Source organism: Bombus pascuorum, chromosome 11 (assembly GCF_905332965.1).
Source record: "Bombus pascuorum chromosome 11, iyBomPasc1.1, whole genome shotgun sequence".
Lineage (NCBI taxonomy): Eukaryota > Metazoa > Arthropoda > Insecta > Hymenoptera > Apidae > Bombus > Bombus pascuorum.
Window position 1 is genome coordinate 13,230,452 of NC_083498.1, and position 18,409 is coordinate 13,248,860.

At 38.1% G+C, this 18,409-nt stretch overlaps 2 protein-coding genes across 9 annotated transcripts in view; one reads left to right on the plus strand and one right to left on the minus strand.

Moving 5' to 3' along the window:
- Window positions 1-16,728, minus strand: part of LOC132911820 (MICOS complex subunit Mic60) — a 53,475-nt gene extending 36,747 nt beyond the window's left edge. For 3 of the 8 annotated variants that reach the window (XM_060968790.1, XM_060968784.1, XM_060968792.1), the window contains exons 1-11: window positions 16,604-16,728; window positions 16,156-16,241; window positions 15,661-15,738; window positions 15,228-15,440; window positions 15,043-15,128; window positions 14,769-14,876; window positions 14,474-14,684; window positions 13,976-14,387; window positions 13,754-13,888; window positions 8,095-8,323; window positions 789-947 (exon numbers count right to left, since the gene is read on the minus strand). In XM_060968790.1, coding sequence (XP_060824773.1) covers window positions 789-947; window positions 8,095-8,323; window positions 13,754-13,888; window positions 13,976-14,387; window positions 14,474-14,684; window positions 14,769-14,876; window positions 15,043-15,128; window positions 15,228-15,440; window positions 15,661-15,738; window positions 16,156-16,241; window positions 16,604-16,657 — 1,771 coding nt within the window. In that variant the 5' untranslated portion in view covers window positions 16,658-16,728. The remainder of the gene's footprint in view (window positions 1-788; window positions 948-8,094; window positions 8,324-13,753; window positions 13,889-13,975; window positions 14,388-14,473; window positions 14,685-14,768; window positions 14,877-15,042; window positions 15,129-15,227; window positions 15,441-15,660; window positions 15,739-16,155; window positions 16,242-16,603) is intronic. The other 5 variants (XM_060968785.1, XM_060968788.1, XM_060968787.1 and 2 more) reach the window with 5 other exon arrangements.
- On the plus strand, window positions 16,652-17,881 carry LOC132911832 (large ribosomal subunit protein bL35m). Its single transcript, XM_060968813.1, has 4 exons — window positions 16,652-16,776; window positions 17,126-17,285; window positions 17,361-17,501; window positions 17,579-17,881. Exons 1-4 carry the CDS (start codon window positions 16,746-16,748, stop codon window positions 17,811-17,813), a joined length of 567 nt encoding a protein of 188 aa, XP_060824796.1. The 5' UTR covers window positions 16,652-16,745; the 3' UTR covers window positions 17,814-17,881.
- The last annotated feature ends 528 nt before the right edge of the window (window positions 17,882-18,409 follow it).

Genomic DNA, 18,409 nt, shown 5'->3' on the forward strand with positions numbered 1-18,409 from the left:
AATGCGTGACAAATGGCCAGAAAATTTATTCGTTCGGTGGCCGTTCGATACTTGTGCCGTAATATCGGCACCGCGGTGAAAAAAACAGAAAACAACGTGGTAATTGTTCTTTTGAAACTATCGAGAGACAAACTGATCAACTCTGTTTTTTATGAAATTCTCCACTCACGATTCACAAGGGAACGTGTTTCCTTTTTCGCGTTTACATATTCATGTTTAAGGGGCGAAAACTCTTACGCATAGCGGGGCTATATACGGCGATACTAATTCTGCTTACTCAAGAGAAACCAGCGTACTATATCGCGCTATATCATAGTCATATAGAACGTAGAAGATCACTGATCGTTGGGATTTTTACCATTTTTACGAAAAAAAAAAAAAACGATGGTTAGATGAACAAACAGGTTGTTAGGTAGATCATCAAATTCTACCCAAGTGTAAAATTATAAAATTAATTCTATAATATTGTAAAGTTTTGAGATTAGTTCCGTCGTTAGTTGTAATCTTTCTTCCTGACTTCTACCGCAAAAAGACATGATCTTTGTGTGGAATTTTTATTCTCTTGTTCATTGCAGATCGGCAGATCTACCGGTTTGCTAACATCATCGGCTACGAACCGTTCTCTAATCCCACGAAACCACAAATTACGTCACGTTTCAGTATCACGTTCAGTAACCCCGATTCAAAGGAATTCCATTTTAATCCATTCGAAGTATACTAGTATCAGATCACGATCGCGACACGGGTAAAGCAACGTAGATTATTTGAAAATATATTGGAATGCTTACGTGCTGCTTTGGTGACGGCCTTGATTTCCGGTTCCAGAGGCCTGATGGCTTCCTCTACGGGCGCACCTGCTGGCGCTGATTTAACAGCTCGAGCCAAGGCTTGGCAAGCTGACCAAAGAATTTGAGCATTCGATGCACCCCTTTCTTCCTCCATGCGAGCTGAAACAGAAAGCAGTAGAAAAAACATTATGAAATATAATCGAAATAAAAGTAGAGCGTTACACATACGTGTATAGGGTAACATTTCGGCACTCGTGTTACGATATCTAGCGCCAGACATCGCGTGAGCTTTTACACTTAGATTCCATTCCCTTAATCCTTAATCGTATTCGTACGATAATTATAATTATCCGAGACTCCATAATATAATTCTTTTCTGCTCCATAAGAAATTTTATTCTATAGAAAGAAAGAAACGAAACGAGACAACGAAGAAAAATAGATTTTTACGTAAAAGGCGGTCGAATAGCCGCGATTATCCGCCGCTTCTTAACCGTGGCTGGTCTTTCGGCTAACGGCGTAGCGTCAAAGATCGGAGAATCGCTTGGTTTCATCGTTAAACAATGCAGCCTCAAAGAACCACGTTTCTCGTTTCGCCAATTGAGTCGCCGAACAGCGGCCGAATGTAAGAAACATCGGAAAGAATTTACGAACTCGTCTCTCGCTGAAAACGCACGAACGTGGGGAGGATATGCATATATATGTACGTATATCGTTTGAAGAGACTAGGGAACGGATATTTCAGCTGAAAAGCGACGGATTCGATGTGCCTTTCAACGAAGCTTTTTAGTCGACAGTCTCTTTCAAACGTATAATATCCTCTGAAGTATAATGTCTTGCGAAGTTATGCGCCGTGACAAGGAAGGGACCAAGGTAGATATCGGGACGAGCATGCAGAAGGAAGCTTTCGCGGCGAGAAATATGCCGGAACATATCGTCATAAGTGGTTTCGACATTTTAAAATTGCAAACAATTGTAACATTATTGAAAAAAAGGCCTCGTCCTGAAAATTTCCACCGTCTTTCTCTGTAACCGATTATCCTCCCACTAATTTCACTCTCTCGTTGCTGGTCTAATCACTACCGCGAGTTAAACTCCACTTATGCAATTCGTCAGGCATATGTTTGGATGACATTCGAACACTCAATCTGTTCGTACGTATCGTCGATTCGAATTCTATATAATATCCATGTATCCGTAGAATTGGATCGTTTCCATTAATAGCCAAAGTAATGAAACTCGTATGTACACTTCGCGAGTACATGCAACCTTATAACATGTTTCATGTAAAAAGAGAGATACTACATCCTGCTCCGGTTTATCCATACAAATTAAGAAATCTTTTATCTGTATATCGTGCTGCGAAACACCTTTTCTTTCTTCTAACGTACGACGACGCATTCTTTCATTTCATTTCTTTCAGAATATTCATTTTGGCATTTTGGTAAGAAGAGAAAAATTTATCGATAGATTAGGTTTCTTTGAAGAAAATCGACGACGTACGGATGTATGAATTAAAATGAACAAAGTAATATTCGAACATTATTTCTTCCGCTTATAGGACACCACGCGTCTCACGAGTCTCACGAGATAGAGAATCCGACAAAACATCCGAAAATAGAATAAGAAAAAGCGCCTTAATTCTTAAAACAACAAGGATTAGAAGAAACGGAAAATCGAAAGAGACCCATATATCGAAGAAAAAGATCTGAAAGTTTTAATAATGCTGTAAAAATTGAAAAATCCAAAGATCGGATGAAAGAGAAATTCTAAAATCCGTAAACCCTAAAAATGCAAGAAATCCAAAATGAGAGTAAAAGAAAACTCGCAGAACGGTTCCCTCGAAAAGCTAACGATCGACCGAAAATCCAATAAACAAAAACCTCGCCCCCAACCCACCCCACCGAAATAATGTAAATTTCAGTTGAAACGAATTGGACGAGGAAGGGAAGTATGTAGAAGGATCGCGAGAATTCGATCGTCCGAATACCTGGAAGAGAGGAAGCCTCGAAAAGGTGGTAGTGTGTTGAAAGATGGAAGGGGTTGTGACACTTTGCATGGAAACGGGGTTACTTGGACCAAATTATTCGGATTGGCGCGTATAATAAATCACCGCAGCGGCACCACTTGATCCACATAGATCTCGTTTTTCTCGTGGTCGACGTTACTGATAAGCTTGACCGACAAAATATCTTGCCGATTCGCACAATTTACGGTCCATCGATTACGAACTGCAATCGAACACGGGTTACAACGTGTTACAACGGGTTACAGGACAGAGGCGCGACGAGTGTTTAACGCAGTCACTGATTAAACTTGCATTACCGACAACATTCGTCATGAATAGTCGCGTGTGTTAAGAATAATTAAGAATAGTTAAGAATAGTTAAGAGATCGACCGAATATCGTTTGATCCTTTTGTTTCTTTGCGATATTTCTTGTTTCTGTGTTGCGCAGAGGTAGGCACTTTTCAATTGCTATACTGTGCGCGCATTCGTACAGAGAGTAAAATGCCAAGAAAGTGATCGAACGTCACCGCGAATCAATTTCGCGTTGATCTCCACGAGATAGTAATCGTTGGAAACATGCAACCTCTCTTAACCTTTCCAAACCAGTCTACCCTACCCTTCATGGCGCTTTCATCGGATAAGCAAACAGCGGCTTGCGAGAGAGAGAGAGAGAGAGAGAGAGAGAGAGGATAATGCCGCGACGTGTCGGCTCTAAGAATACCGAAGAACCCTTCTGAAAGTGTAGCATTTATTCTTATTTACGTGTTCCGTTTTGCGGTAGAGGACGATCATAAGAGTCTGAAAAATGAAGCGAATGAAGTAAAAGCCCGAGTAAACGAATCTGTCGATCTATCGGACATCGTCTAATCGATTTTCTAAATGTTTAACAAGAATACACACGTGCTCCTTCTCCTTTTATTATTTATACACATTAATGGTTTCGTATCTCAACCGCAACTCGCCCGTCAACGTGACGTGATCGTTCCACGGTAAAAACAGCTATCTCGTTGCATGATTAAGCCCGGCGAGCTATGGCCTGTCCATGTGACGTTTCACGCTTCGAAAGCTTAGAAAATTTGACACGCTTCTCTCCCAATTATCGTTCTATTCTATCGTCCTTCAACTTTTCTTGGAGAGACCGTTTCTTTCCCGCTTTCTTCCTTCATTTTCCATCATATTTTCACCATAGGCGTTTCTTCTTCTTTTCCTATCACGAGTCTTTATTCTTTCGTGTTCGCCCCTATTTCACGTTCCATCCGCCTATTCCACTTCCCATTTAGCCGAATCGTTCCATCCTTCTTTCGGACGTTATTCTTTTGTTACTCTCGTTTCTACTACCCCTGTTTGTCAAATTATTTTCGTCTGTTCCGTGTCTTCCACCCATCCAGTTTCCATCGTGCTTTATACCGTTTCGTGTCCCCTATCTCCTTTCTTTTGTCCGTACGTTGCGTTGCAGCCTCAGGATCCTCTGTATCCGTTCCATTTCGCATTTCCCCTCTCGCTCTCTCTCTCTCTCTCTCTCTCTCTCTCTGTCTGTCTGTCTATGTTTCCTTTGTATCCTGCTTTTCACGTCACTTTTCGCCATTATAATTCGTCCACTCTTTTTCTTTATGTGACATCTCTCCTCCTTATTACCCCAACCACCCTCACCGTCTACATTCTTGGCGCAAATCTTAATATCTCGATGATCGTCGCTCTTCTCTCTTCTTCTCCTTGTTCGCCCTTTTCCACTTTTTATTTTCACTTTATCAGAGCTTTATCTCGTTTCGCGTTCTTCGCCTTTTCGGTTACATGTTTCTCATCATATCCTTCACTTTCTAACCCCCGATTGAAAACCTTGCAGTGAAATTTATAATCCATATATCATCGTACATCAATTATATCGATTACATCAAGATACAAAAAAATCTGTATACCAGAGTAACAGACGTTTTATACGAGTGAAAGCTCCCTAAACAAATTTCAGCCGCAAAAAGGTTTTATATGGATATAGTGGCGTTATACTTAAATGCACGAATTTCTTCAAATTTCATAAAATCGATATATATTCGTTCTTTTCATTTTCAAATTACTGCAAATGCCATTCTAGTACTATATCTGCAAGCAATAAAATTTGCCTGGCAGTAAATGGGTTAAAAGAAAACATAACGGCGAAAAATATATCAAGCGAAACTCCTTGAAACACTACTTCGTAATTAAAATATTAAAAAATGTAATGTCCAATAACGTAAATTGAGTCTAAAGAGAAAGACACTGCAAATAAAACATCGTATTAACACAACATAACATTAACCTTTTCAAATCGTTATCGTTAAACTCTCATTTTCATTCGTCCGATCTTTCATCTACGATCCGTCGTTCCTTTATCCCATTTTTTTCTTTAGTGTTCCAATATTTCGTTCTAACAATTTTTGCCCTTCTCGCTTCTATATTTCATCCTCTGTTCCCATTTTATCCCATCTTTCCCCCCATTCCCACCCCTCTATTACTAAACGCGTGACCTTGTTTCGCTCTCAACGAAGCGGCCGACCAACGATGCGACAAAAGCGACAAAAGCGGCAAAGGGACGGATTCCGAGTCGATCGAATCGATTTCCCGTCGATATGAACGCGCGTCGCTCTCTTTCGGGGCAAACGCAAATGAGCAAATTCATCGAGCGCGTAAACCACCGTGTATCGAAAACAATCGCTCCGTCCGACCGGCATTCAGAAATATATATACAATATTTTACAATTTTTATAATAATAAATATAATTTTTATAATAATAAATTTGCTCCTTTGTAATTTTCTTCCTTCTGCTCAAAAAAGTTGTCTCGAGCGATTTATCTTCGCGCCAGAGTGAATCGTCCGTTCCACCGGTGACAGATTATCTCTCCTCTCACGGAACAAAAGAAGGGACTCGATTGGTTTGCGGCTCCTTCGAACAGTTCGAATCCGGAACCCGCCTCGATTAATCTTTACCGTATACACCGGCACCAGCAGCCTTCTCTACACGCTCTTTAAATCATCCCTTTCCACTTGCCCCATCCACTATTATCGGCTACGAAATCGAATTGAACCGAACACAAAAAGAGAAGAAAGTGGAAACTTAAAATCACGTGCTTTGAATTCTCCATAGAAAGAAAGCTGCACTTGGTCCTGTTGTGCGACCGAAGGAAATAGCTTTAACGAGTTACGAAATCCTCGTTTTCGTTTCTTTTACTATTCACGTTACGATGTTGTCTGTCGCTCTCTGACTCGTATTTCATATTTCATGTTTCAAGCTCTGTTTACCTCTTTTATTATTATTTATTATTAAATATCGTAAGAAAATGTACATTTGCAACATCTGGCACGGTTGCCTGGCTGGCCTCCGTCACGACCCGTCGGCTGTGGGAAGAAGAAGCGTGTCAACACCGTCACGGTGCTATAGCGTGGCAGGCCGCAACGTTCCGCGACGACGAGATACCTAGTATTTTGCAGTATTCTTTGTGAAATGTTCGACGAGATCGAAAACGGGCGAACGAAACCAACACTTTTACGCGTTTCCTATCCATCTCATTCATCCTTGAATAAACGCGGCGTCTCGGACAAATCGGCATCCGTCTATATCGATAGTAGATTATATTCCGCCAAAATTCGCTTACACTATACGATATATACTTCTTTTTAATAAGAATATTTATTTTGCTCATGTCATATGCGGTCATAGGAATAAGAAAAATATCGTACGAGTAATACCAACAACTCCGAGGCAAGAAATCGAGATGTATAGAGAATACAAGAATGCAGAAATTCAAATTACCAAATCTATCAAAATCGTGTGGGGAAAAAGGCATTCGATCGATTTTCAAGCGACTCTTAAACACGACGAATGCGCGGTAACTCTTAAATAACAGCTCGCAGCAAAATAGAAGAGAAGAGAAGAGAAGAGAAGAGAAAAGAGAAGAAAAGAATAGAGTAGAACAGTGCGAATTATAATTGCGACACGTGCGTTAGTTAGGTGGTTCGATGAGAGTTGTAAAACCCATCTCTTCGCGTCCACCACCGTCTGCCACCGTCTGTTTATCGTTTTCGAACTGTCCAGGGAACTATCGAGCGCTCACTCCGCGCCGAAACTAGCCCGAAAACATTGCCATTATGTCGGCGCGGCATGGTACCGCGGATTTATCGTCAGTCGGTACAACGACTCGTTTGGAAACATTTTAGTCCCATATCAGGTTGCACGACAAATCTTTAAAATCGCAGACATTCTTTGTAAAAAAAAAAAAAAAAAAATATATATATACCTATTAATTCTATCCCTACCTAATATCTAGAAATCTAATATCTAGAAGGCTTAGCCTTTCGAGGAATTATATAGCGCAAGGTGCAAGCGGACGATTTTAAACGGTGAAAACGAAAAATCCCTCCCGATAAGGAATGGAAAGATATTACTTTGTATTTCCAGTACGGAGCAGGATCTACGAATTACGATACCGGAATATTACTCGTAACAGAGCGGTCCTTCTCAGTTCAGTCACGTAGATGCCGCAGCAACATTTCCATGCTCTGTTTCTTTCTGACCTGAGAAAGTTACAGCGGCAATAAGTAAAACAGATTTCCCAGAAACTGTTCCCCCAGGTAATTTAACTTGGTTAACGTTTATGTACTTTATTCGAGAAAAATTCGACACAGACACATCTTTGAGAATCTTATAAAAATTTACAATCTCAATGAATATTTTCCTCCTTTTTAAACAATCTCACATTTATGTATGAATATAGCGAAAGGTTAGATTGATTCTCATGAATATCCAAACTAAAAGTCCACTCCAAGTTTAAAGGAAAGTTGAGAACTTTGCGAGTACGCGAACCTTATTAAGGTATGAATTCGATTGGGAAATTATTACCTCGTGGAATAAAAATCAGCTTATCGAAAATTTTCATTTTCTCCTGTGACAAATCTAATTTTCATACAGCTTTGGATATCGATACTTATAGTAAATGTTCTTCCTCGGCAAATTGAACATTTCAATACCCTACATCTAATTAAAATTCTACTAGAAAAATTTCCCCATGTGCCCCCCAAAAAATTTAACTTTTAACAGCTCTTACATCTCATAAATTGTACAAGTACATACATATTTATCTTGTAGAGCAAAATGCCTGTGACCACAACATAAATTGTACATATAATATAATAATAAATAAATTATAAGTCATAATCATACATATAGAGAAGGTAATATAATGCGTTTAATATAAACAACACATGTACGTGTATAATTGTTCATATTCTCCAAATTAAGTTCATATTCACCAAATTAAGCCACTCACCTTTCAGCGCAGCTTCCAAACCACGTAGCCTTCCGACGATTGCAGCAAGCTGCGACTTATACTTTAACGAATCTTTCTCAGTTTGCTCGCTGAGTGCACGTTTCAGCTTCCTATCCGCTTCCTGTTCCTTTATCGCAAGTGCGTCCTGAATGTGATCGGTGTGCACCTGCCCTTGCAGTTTCAGCTGCCGTCGTATCTCGTCCTCGAATCTTTTCTGCTCCTCCAGCAACTACGATCATCACGGCATAAAAAGATTAATCATTCTTCGATCTGTCTCCAACGATTTTCGTTTCTTATTGAACAATCCGTATCAATTTAGTCGTTTAGTCATTTATTTAGATAATTATTATTAAACTAAAATGGATAGAACGAGTCTCCAGCGAGTATAATGGGCCATCGAGCGTGTTTTCGCTCGAAACGAAACGTCACACGTACAGGTGAAATAAGAATAAAATGAAATAATATAAAAATAAAAATGCGTGAAAAAAGAAAAACGAGAAGCTAGGGACGGGGGCGGGGGTGGGGGACTTGGGCAGTGTTTCTCACACGTTACGCCGTGAAAATTAAGTTAAACGGACGACCGACCGGCCGCGTCAACCAGAAAGAAATTCGAAAAGAGCACGAGTTAAAAAAGAAAAAAGAAAAAAAAAGAAGCCGGTACCACAGATCGGGATCGAACAAATCCGCTGCATCGTTTTCTAATCTATTTCGAAAGATGAGAAACTGTCCGGCCCACGGTCGTCTGCCGTGATAATTGCGCAGCGAAATGGAATCGAAAGAACCGTGCATATCTGAATAATTTCACACTCGTACAAAGCAACATCGTAGAATAATATTCTCATAAAAAAGTCGAACTTTATACAATCGACTCTAAACGTCAGTAGCAAAATGCGTTTTACCGCTCTTGGAATCTGAGTTTGTTCCGTAGGGTCGTAACGCTACAATAACCACGTAATTTCCCATTGTCTTCGAAACTTGCAGCTCCGAGTCCAGAGACAAAAGTTGGACGGAACCGACTCACAGATCAATTTCTTCTTCGAGAGTTGCTTAAACGAAATCGACTCGAAGGTTCGGGTTTAATAACACGGAATCGAGTTTTTCACGATCGATACGTATTTCCCACCCATTTCCGACCAACGGAACGCTTGAAAAGATATCCGGCAGTGATAATTTCAGTTTAACGAGCGATCCACCGGTGTAGATGTCGATAGCCACACGATTTCGGCGACGAGAATACACGAGCCGATTATTTTAATATTCAACGGACACCGATTCTCAGACTCGGGAACCTTTAAACTGACGATGGGAAAAGCAGAGAGAAGTTTCTCGGTATGTTTCGATACTCCATCTACGAAACGAATTTTCTTCGAAATTTACCGCGAAAGTGGTAGAGAAATTTAGACGCTTCAATAGTATGAAACAACAGGTTGAAAGTGAAAAGTCAATAAACTCTGACCAATGATGTTTCTTCGATGAAATTTCACGTTGAATTTATTGATTCAACGCGTCTCTTTCTAGATTTGTTGCAAAGTTTCGAAATATCAGCAGCGAAATATTCAATTTTATAGAAAATACAAGTTAAATTTGATCTAGTTAAGAAGCAAATTTTGATTTTACTTCACATTGAAATAAATAATATATAATTCTATTAAATATAAATATAGAATTGTCACAGAGCACAACATACCAAATAAATGATAATGAGAATAAGATTGTCGTGAATATTCCTTATTTATTCTTGATTCAATTTACGAATATTTATTGCATCTACTATAAAATAGATTTATCACATTCCCAAATATTTCAAATGTTATTTCGTAGGTAATTATTGAAATCCACGAGCAAAGGCCAAAACTAATATCTGCTGTAACGAAATAAGATTCATTAAATTAATAACAGCCGTACAGCGCAACCGAAGCTAGGAAACAGATCAAGTAGTATTAAACCAAGTGGAGTCAGACATTCGATATTTTGCAACTGTTCACGTACTGAACTGATTACAAAATCCATTCAAGAATATCTCCATATTTTCTCACGGTACTATAAAAGAAATTTTATTCGAAAAATAAGTTTTACGTAAAGTATCAAAAGTAAAATATGTTTTATAATATTTAAAAAAGAAAAGAACAGACATATTTTTATACAAGGTTCAATATAACGTAAGAACATGACATACGAAACGTCCAAAGTAAAGTAAAGCAGATATTATCTACGATATCTATAGTATGAAAGAAATTCCTTTCTCCTTCATCCTTTTTCTTTTCCTCCTCTTTTCTTTCGGTTTTTTTTTTTTTTTTTTTTTTTTTTTTTTTAATATAACAGCGTACACAAACATTTAAATTTTCATAAATATCTGCAATCTAATTATGTTTTACTAAAGTACAGCGCATTTGAGCACGATTTTCCAGTTTCGTTTCAGATAAGCGTCCACACTCGCCCCATTCTCCCGCTGTTTAATCTCAATTTTTGACCTTAATTTGAACAACGTTGATCTATATTTCCAAGTCTCATCTGCGAAATAAATCAGCCCGGAAAGAGGCAGAGCAGAGAGGGTTCAAATTGAAATCGCATTACCGGCGAATTTTTCTCTCGACTATGCCTGTGGCTGGCTCTAAATTATTCCACGCTGCGTCCATAAAATCTGGATGGCCCATAACGGGAGCAGAAGGCACACACGCCGATCGATATCGTTCGCACGGGGCAAAAGGGGGAAAAAGATCGAAAGCGTCGTCCGATCTGTCTGCCTGATCAGGCAGTTTTTCGATTTACGCACGCTCGTACCGAAAATAACGTTGATGCCTTCATCCAGGTTGCTACCGCAACACTTGTTCAAGACGATACATTTACGAAAAACCGGATGTACGGCCTAATCTACGTTGTGCCACCATTTACCTTAAAGATCGCTCGAAAGCCGCAGCAACAGCCTAAAAGATACGCTGGCCTTCTTTTATATCGGTGCGTGAGGATGGAAATGAGCGTTTGACAGATACGATATATCGGCATCCGATATGCATCCTTGTCGTTGTATTGAAAATAGTTCAGTATAGTCGCCAAGGAAGCAAAGAAATGCAGTTTATTCAGAAGAGAAGAAAAAGCAAGACGAACAGAATGAAAACTCTCGACTCGTGAATTTGTAATCTATGTATCGTTGTCTATTTGCCGTTGTAATTGTAATAATAATAATTTCTCGAATTCGACAGATAATTTCGTTCAGAGAAAATCGATGAAATGTGGTGTGTTTATCGAGACTTCTGGGCAATTGAACGATCGGAATGATTTTTACATAATATTCGAGAAATTGAATATTTGGAACATCTAAAAGATTGAATAATTAGAGCAGTTTTTGAGTCATTCTCTCTCTTTTCTCTTTTTCCTTTCTCTTTTTTCTCTCTCTTCTTTTCTGTGCAATTTATATACATACGCGTATATAATGTTTCATGATTGTCGCATTAATGTAATTTGAAAGTTGAACTTTAGAAAAGAATGTTCACAAACAATCCCCAATACCATTGGTAATAATTCACTAGCAAATTCTTATACGTTATTTTCATCGCTGTAACGCAGGAATCAGAATTACGTCACGACTGAATGTGTTTTCATCGATAGTCCAGATCAATATTCAGGTCAAATAATTATCAGGCTCTCTGTTTGGTACCATTGACGTCAAAATTCAAGCCCTACGTGAATGTTTAATTCACGAAGGATGGATGTTTGGAACACGTGCAAATAAAGGAGAATTACAAAACACCTTTCCATATCCACAAAGGGTGTGGATGCTAAACGCTTGATACTAAAATTCTCGCATGAAAACACGCTCCGTGGTGATTTGTTGCTAAAGAAAACGAGGTACGTCAACTCTGAGCCCCTCGTTTACTGAAAATTGAAAGCCTTTGAAGAGACGCGTATAATGTTAACGCGAAGCTCCCCTGGACGGACAGAGGGAATACTTTATGCGCAAATGTCAAGTAACAATTTAGTAGGTCCACTCTTTCATCGCGATCAACTCGTCCACCCCACTCTACAGTAATTTCTGTCAAAAATTCTCTCTTCCTGTCGTCCAGTCTACCCTATCTATCATCCCTCTGTGAGGTCACGTTGACAATTATTCACGACTACCTACATTGCCAATTTCACAACTTACATATTCTTTCTGCCAAATCTTTCTCCCAAATCTTCGAATAAGACCGAAAACAGCGGATTCTCGGCTGTGTGTCAAGTCCTCGGCGGGATTTCGAAGTCGTTCGAGGAAGAAATGATATCGTCGATATTACAAATCGTGTCCCGATCGATCGAGCAACTTTCAAAGCTCTCAAATCGACTTGAGTCTCTCAGTTCTCGGAAGGTTTATATTTTCGATTTTACGAGTCGCAACAGAAGCCGTCGTTACGATAAAAGAAATCCTGACCAGGGACACTTCATTTGCAACTAGACTGTTTCGCGTGGCTAGATTACTTTTTAGATTAAACATGCGATCAAATGAAATGAGATTTTTAATATATTGCAAATTTTTTTTTTTTTGCAAACTTTCGCATTATATTCATAGAAATGTACGATTCATTAAATAATAATGTGTTTTGAAACAATTCTAATATTTTCAGAATTACAGGATTCGGGTGCATGGCATTAGAATTTATTTCCTCCTTAAAATACGATACCAAATACTTAAGTAGACAAATTTAAAAAAAAAAAAAAAAAAGAAAACGAATTTCCAAGACCCTCAACAACAAATGTTTCAATTGAGAGTAAAATATGTACAACGAAAATAATTAAATAAACCAATATACGTCAGCGTGTAGTCAACGTACGTCCAATCGATGCACTATCGTCCTAAATTTTCTTTATGACCCAGTCAGATCCGTTAACTCGTATCCCGAATGGAATCGAGAGCAAACTCCGAAGCGAACTCCGAAGCGAACTCCGAAGACAACTATGATGATAGCAAGTTATAGTGATTCCTCTGAGCGAGAATATCTCGGTGTGACTAGGCGCGTGTATACCGGATATACTGCAAGGTTAGTCTAAAGAGATAATATTGCCTGCCGCTAGCAAAATATTGGCGGCATGCCAAATGGAAATAGATAAAAGGCCCGAAGGATGGCGAAATCAACCCTCCAACTCTCTTTCCACTCATCATCCTTTACCAAATAGACAGATATACGCCCGTATACGTATACAGAGATACGAGATACGTAACATTTTCAATATGCAGTCGCACATAACGAACAAAGCGTGCGACGGAATGTGCTTTTCTAATGTCACATTCTATCCGCTATAATCACGAAACCGTGTATACCCACCGTTTACTTTCACGTGGCAGCTACCGATTCAAACTCTCTTCGTACTAATTTATTGTTACCTCGCGGGGCCCCGTTATTGCCAACGGTGTGGTTACCTTCACGCGTGTTTCGTTAATTTCACACGAGGGGTTGGCCACATAATTTTCAAACGGACTACGCCTGAGAATATAAACTTGAACTGCACGATATTACGCGTGATAATACTATGATTAATATTTCCTTCAGTCTCGTTGGAAAGTTTTGCGTTATTTCTTCCAGATATGCGATGAACGAATTAACGCGACCGTGATACCATACCACAAGCACATAAGACTCAACTATGTATATATACGGAGATTTTAGAATGGAAGTAACTCTCTTACCTTTTTGTTAAACTCGTCCTGAAGAATTTGCTTCTCCTTGTCCAGTTCGAGGCATACCAAGGCGTCGAGTCTTTCCTGAGTCGCTACGTCGCCCGATGATCTTAATGCTGCCTTGAGTTTGCTCTCGTTGACCGTCTATAACCCAACAAAATATAAAACACTTACCGATTTTTACACTCGAGTATTTGAGTGACTTATATAATACCTTACACTAATATTTACCCTCATTTTTTCCAATTCCTTTTGCAGACCATTCACTTTGTTATACATGTGTAGAACAAATAAGTCAAAAGCGTCTTCGTCGATGGCCAATTTTTTCTCATGAATGTTGATATCGGGGAATAGTATCTGGAGTTCTTCGTTGAGATTTTCACGGGCAGTTCTGACTTGCTTCCAGTAACGCTCGGCCATATTGCCACTTTGTATTTCCATTTCGTATTTTCGCTTCGCTTCGTCCACATCATCCAAGATTTTCTTGATATTCCTTCGAGCGGCAGTTTTCATATGTGACGGCGCCTCGAATTTAGGGTCGTCGATTAAATTATACATCTTTTTCAACGAATCGAGTGCTTGATTGGCGTGGTCTTCCGCCTCTTTAATGGCCTCCCTCCTCTTCTCCGTTGCATCCTTTAGTCTAGAATTAATAAATAAACGTTTCTCATTTAACAGAATATACAATTACTTTGTTATTATAAAGTAGTATGCATGAGAAAAAAATACCTGTTCCATACAGAGCTACCAACGGTGGCGTTAACACTTTCTACGACTTTTATCACATCTTGATTGTAATCTTGAATAGCACACGCTGCTGTTTGATAAGCTGCGATAGCTTTGGACGCAGTTTCGCCAGCCGAAGTTTCCAGTTCGACCAGATTTACTGGCATCAATTCCTCGGATACATCCTTGGCAGGAGGCTGAGGTTTTTCCGCCACTGAGAACATAGCATGCACGTTCATCTCCTGTTATATAGAAAGATAAAATTTGGTCACATAGAATTACACGTTTAAAGACCTACCGATTTCGATTTCTTCTCCTTTTTCTTTACTTAATCTTATTTCGGTATAAGGTTCGTTATTAGGTGGTTCCTTCTTATCAATGAGCGGTACAAAAACTGGCTTTGGTGCTATAGTACACATGTTATTATTAAATGTTAGTAAGCAAAATAGTAATTACCTAGTTCCTGTTCTAAATAAAACAGTTCTTTTTATGTAGCATAATTCTATATCTAAGGCGATTAAAAAAACGAAGGAAAGGAGGGAATGGGATTAGGAATTATTAATGGGGCTCACGTATATAATCTTCAAGGTTCGCGCAATCTAATCTTTTCTGACCTGATTCTTTTTGTGATTCTCCTCCAAAAATGGCACTTAATAATCTAAAATAAAAACAATACTTAGATTATTCCCGATTATTACGATATAATTTACGTTATAATTTATATCACAAATTCAAATAGTAATAAAGTCCAACTTACGTTTGCTTTAACGATTCAAAGAATGTACGTATGAATTCAAAATAGGATGACTCCTCCTGAAAGATGATCTGAATTGTTTTGTCCGTACCAGGTGCCCAACTTTCAAGATTTGCACGGAATTCCGGGTTATGCTTTGCGTAAAACAATACACCCGATGCTCCTATTGCCACGGCAGTTAGAGTTAACAGTGTTCTCGAGCCTCTAGTTTTCTCGCTTTAATAATGAACATTGCAAACCAGATTATACTTATTTAACAAACAGGAAAGTTTATTAATTTGCGGATAGAAAGCTTATAATCATTTACATATTTACGCTACATTCTATAACATTTGTTTTCATTTTTAAAGACACATTTCATATTCAATATCTTTTTTTTATGAAAGAAGATCATAATTTATTATGTAATACGATGTAACAATACTCTCGTATAAACCTTGAATACCTCTTTGTTGAATCCGTGGAATACCTATGTCCGGATATTCTGGATAGAAGCTCCGCATCCTTGGAAAATCTAAAACATACGATGCACACGAAATGACACGTTGAAATATATACAAATTTATTTATTTATTTATTTTCAATCCTCTAATCGGTATGAATATATATCACATGACCGTTCAAAATGTATAATTACATAATAAATTTGCTCTAAATGCTAATGTAAAGCGTCCAAATACGAAATTTACTGAATAGAATATCATGTCAAATATAACCTAACCTGCACCTAAATGGGAGTTAAACTCAAAATACACATATGTGGATTGGATGGCATATGTAAAATTCCATTTGATAAAATGTATCACGTAAGGATTCAAATGGAAACAATAATACAAAGTATTTTTCTCTTCTAGAAACAACTCAGACGATGACAAGTTTGACAATTGTAGAAATGTGTTTAGAAAACAGGCGGAGAAATCAATTCGCTTACCTACATTCCGGGTCGTATTTAACTCGTGTACGTGTCTCGTAACATCTAGTTGTCAAATACAGCCTAGAAGATCCATGCTTTTTGACCTAAAAGACCAACAGTGGCGGTGAAATCGTCTGGAATTATGTAAGCTCCTAAATATAAGCCATCTTGTCACACGAGGCGGGCAACCTTGGTCTTTGCAGGAATATTCACTGACAACTTGCGAAAACATCGTCATCGTGTTACGATCACGATTTCTCATACAGATCACGAGTTATATCTTCCCAGAGTAGCAGCAAACAACAACGAATTATTAAAATATTATCGCAGGAGACAATCGCGACAGTAATGTCTAATAGCATAATGTGAGCGACAATTTTCTATAATCTTTTCATATTTTTCGTTAAATCTGTGTAATACAAAATCACCAGGCTCGCACAAGTACAATTTCTTACATTTTACTTACTTTACGTACCCTATTTAGACCGTTGTACGGAAATTTTATTCCAATTCGCAACATCTTTCGGGTGGCCGGTTAGGCAGCCAAAGGAAAAAGGGAACGACGGTACAAAACAGCTGGTTACCGACGGAACTAGAGGAAAAGAAGAATGTTGCGTATTCTTAGTACCGCTATTCGAGGTGCGTGATAGGTATTTCCTTACGAGTTCACTGATACTGCTCTCATCTACATCGAACGATAATTCGGTGGCTTCATTTTAAACTATTATTCGTTGAAATTCGATAGCTCGTTGTGCGATAATCATTGCAAGCTCATGCATTATAGGTTATGTTTGATTAGATCGATCAACCATTTTGATTCTCTGACAAACGGAACACGGTGGAATTGAAAACGAGCGCGGTTATAAAACTGATATGTATATGTCTACCAAACATGTCTTGTTTTATAATTTAAATTAATTTTATCATGAAATCCTGTGTCTTGATTATTGTTCATGTAATTAATCTTTATCTTACATCGATATTTCAGATATTGCTTTGCGAGCCAGTGTTGTCAATGTAACAAGTTCTTTGATCCCTAAACAATGCCCTGTTACACAATGTATTCAACATAGGTTCTTTGGTGCGTTTTCTTCTACAATAAATAAATGCAACGATGTTGGCAACACTAAACAAAAGCCAATATTTAGGTATGTACACTTATGTATGTTACATAACATTAATCTGATATCAGTCACTGTCAGTCATGTAATTAAACTTAACAGCAAGATACAAGTTGACAATGTTGTACCTCCAACGCTAGTAACTACAACAACTCCTGCAAGAACGGTTACAAAATATTCTAGAAGGAAAGGTAAAAGAAAATCTGTGAAAGCTGTGCTTGATAGATTCTACAGATTAAATTGGTAAAATTTCAATACGATCTAATATTGTAATACTTACTCTTTAGTATACTGCGCAATACATGTTTATTTAATTATAGGGGCATATGGATCAGAACTTTTGCTGGACGTCATAGAAAGATGTGGAAAAAGTCTGAGAGAAAGAAATATAGACAGAGACAGCATGTTTTTTGTAATGCAACGCAATCTACTATGTTAGACAAAATGGTAACAAGCTATTGGAAAAGACCGCACTATTATGTAGATGATCCTTATAACCCGTATCACAAACGCGAAGAGTTTCCTTTCACAAGAACCAAACCAAGACCACTCTAGATAATACAGTTCGTATAAACTTTGCTGAAAAGACCTGTATTTGGAAATAAAAATTCTGTTCCCGTGTATGTAATTTCCTTGAAAAATTTAATCATTTAAGAAATTAATAGAAATTTAAGAATTATTCCAGTTATATTATGTAATCATTCAATCTCAAGTAATATTACGTAAACTGAATAAACCTCGGTTATAAAAGTTTCAAGAAGCATAACTTAAGTAAATAATGGTTAAAATCTTAAAAGGTTGACTATCATAATGGTCGCCAGTGACCGCGCTTATCATGACATCCTGATGATCACTGGCGGTCAGCGTTAAATATTTTAAAGTAGTTAAAATAAGATGAATATCATTGACTAAAATAATTTTTAATAACGTAAATAATTAAGTAACATTGTTACTCAAATAAAAGTTGTATTGTGCTATTATATTGTAGCTCTTAGGACAGGGCATATATACATAAACTCATGTATGGTGAACACGTTAATAATTCGTGGCCTATTGAATCAAAGTCAGAATCAAATCGAACGTCGATTACTTTTGAAAGTGAATCACATTTTATCGGGACCACGTGGTTTCCCCTGCTATAACTCGACAAC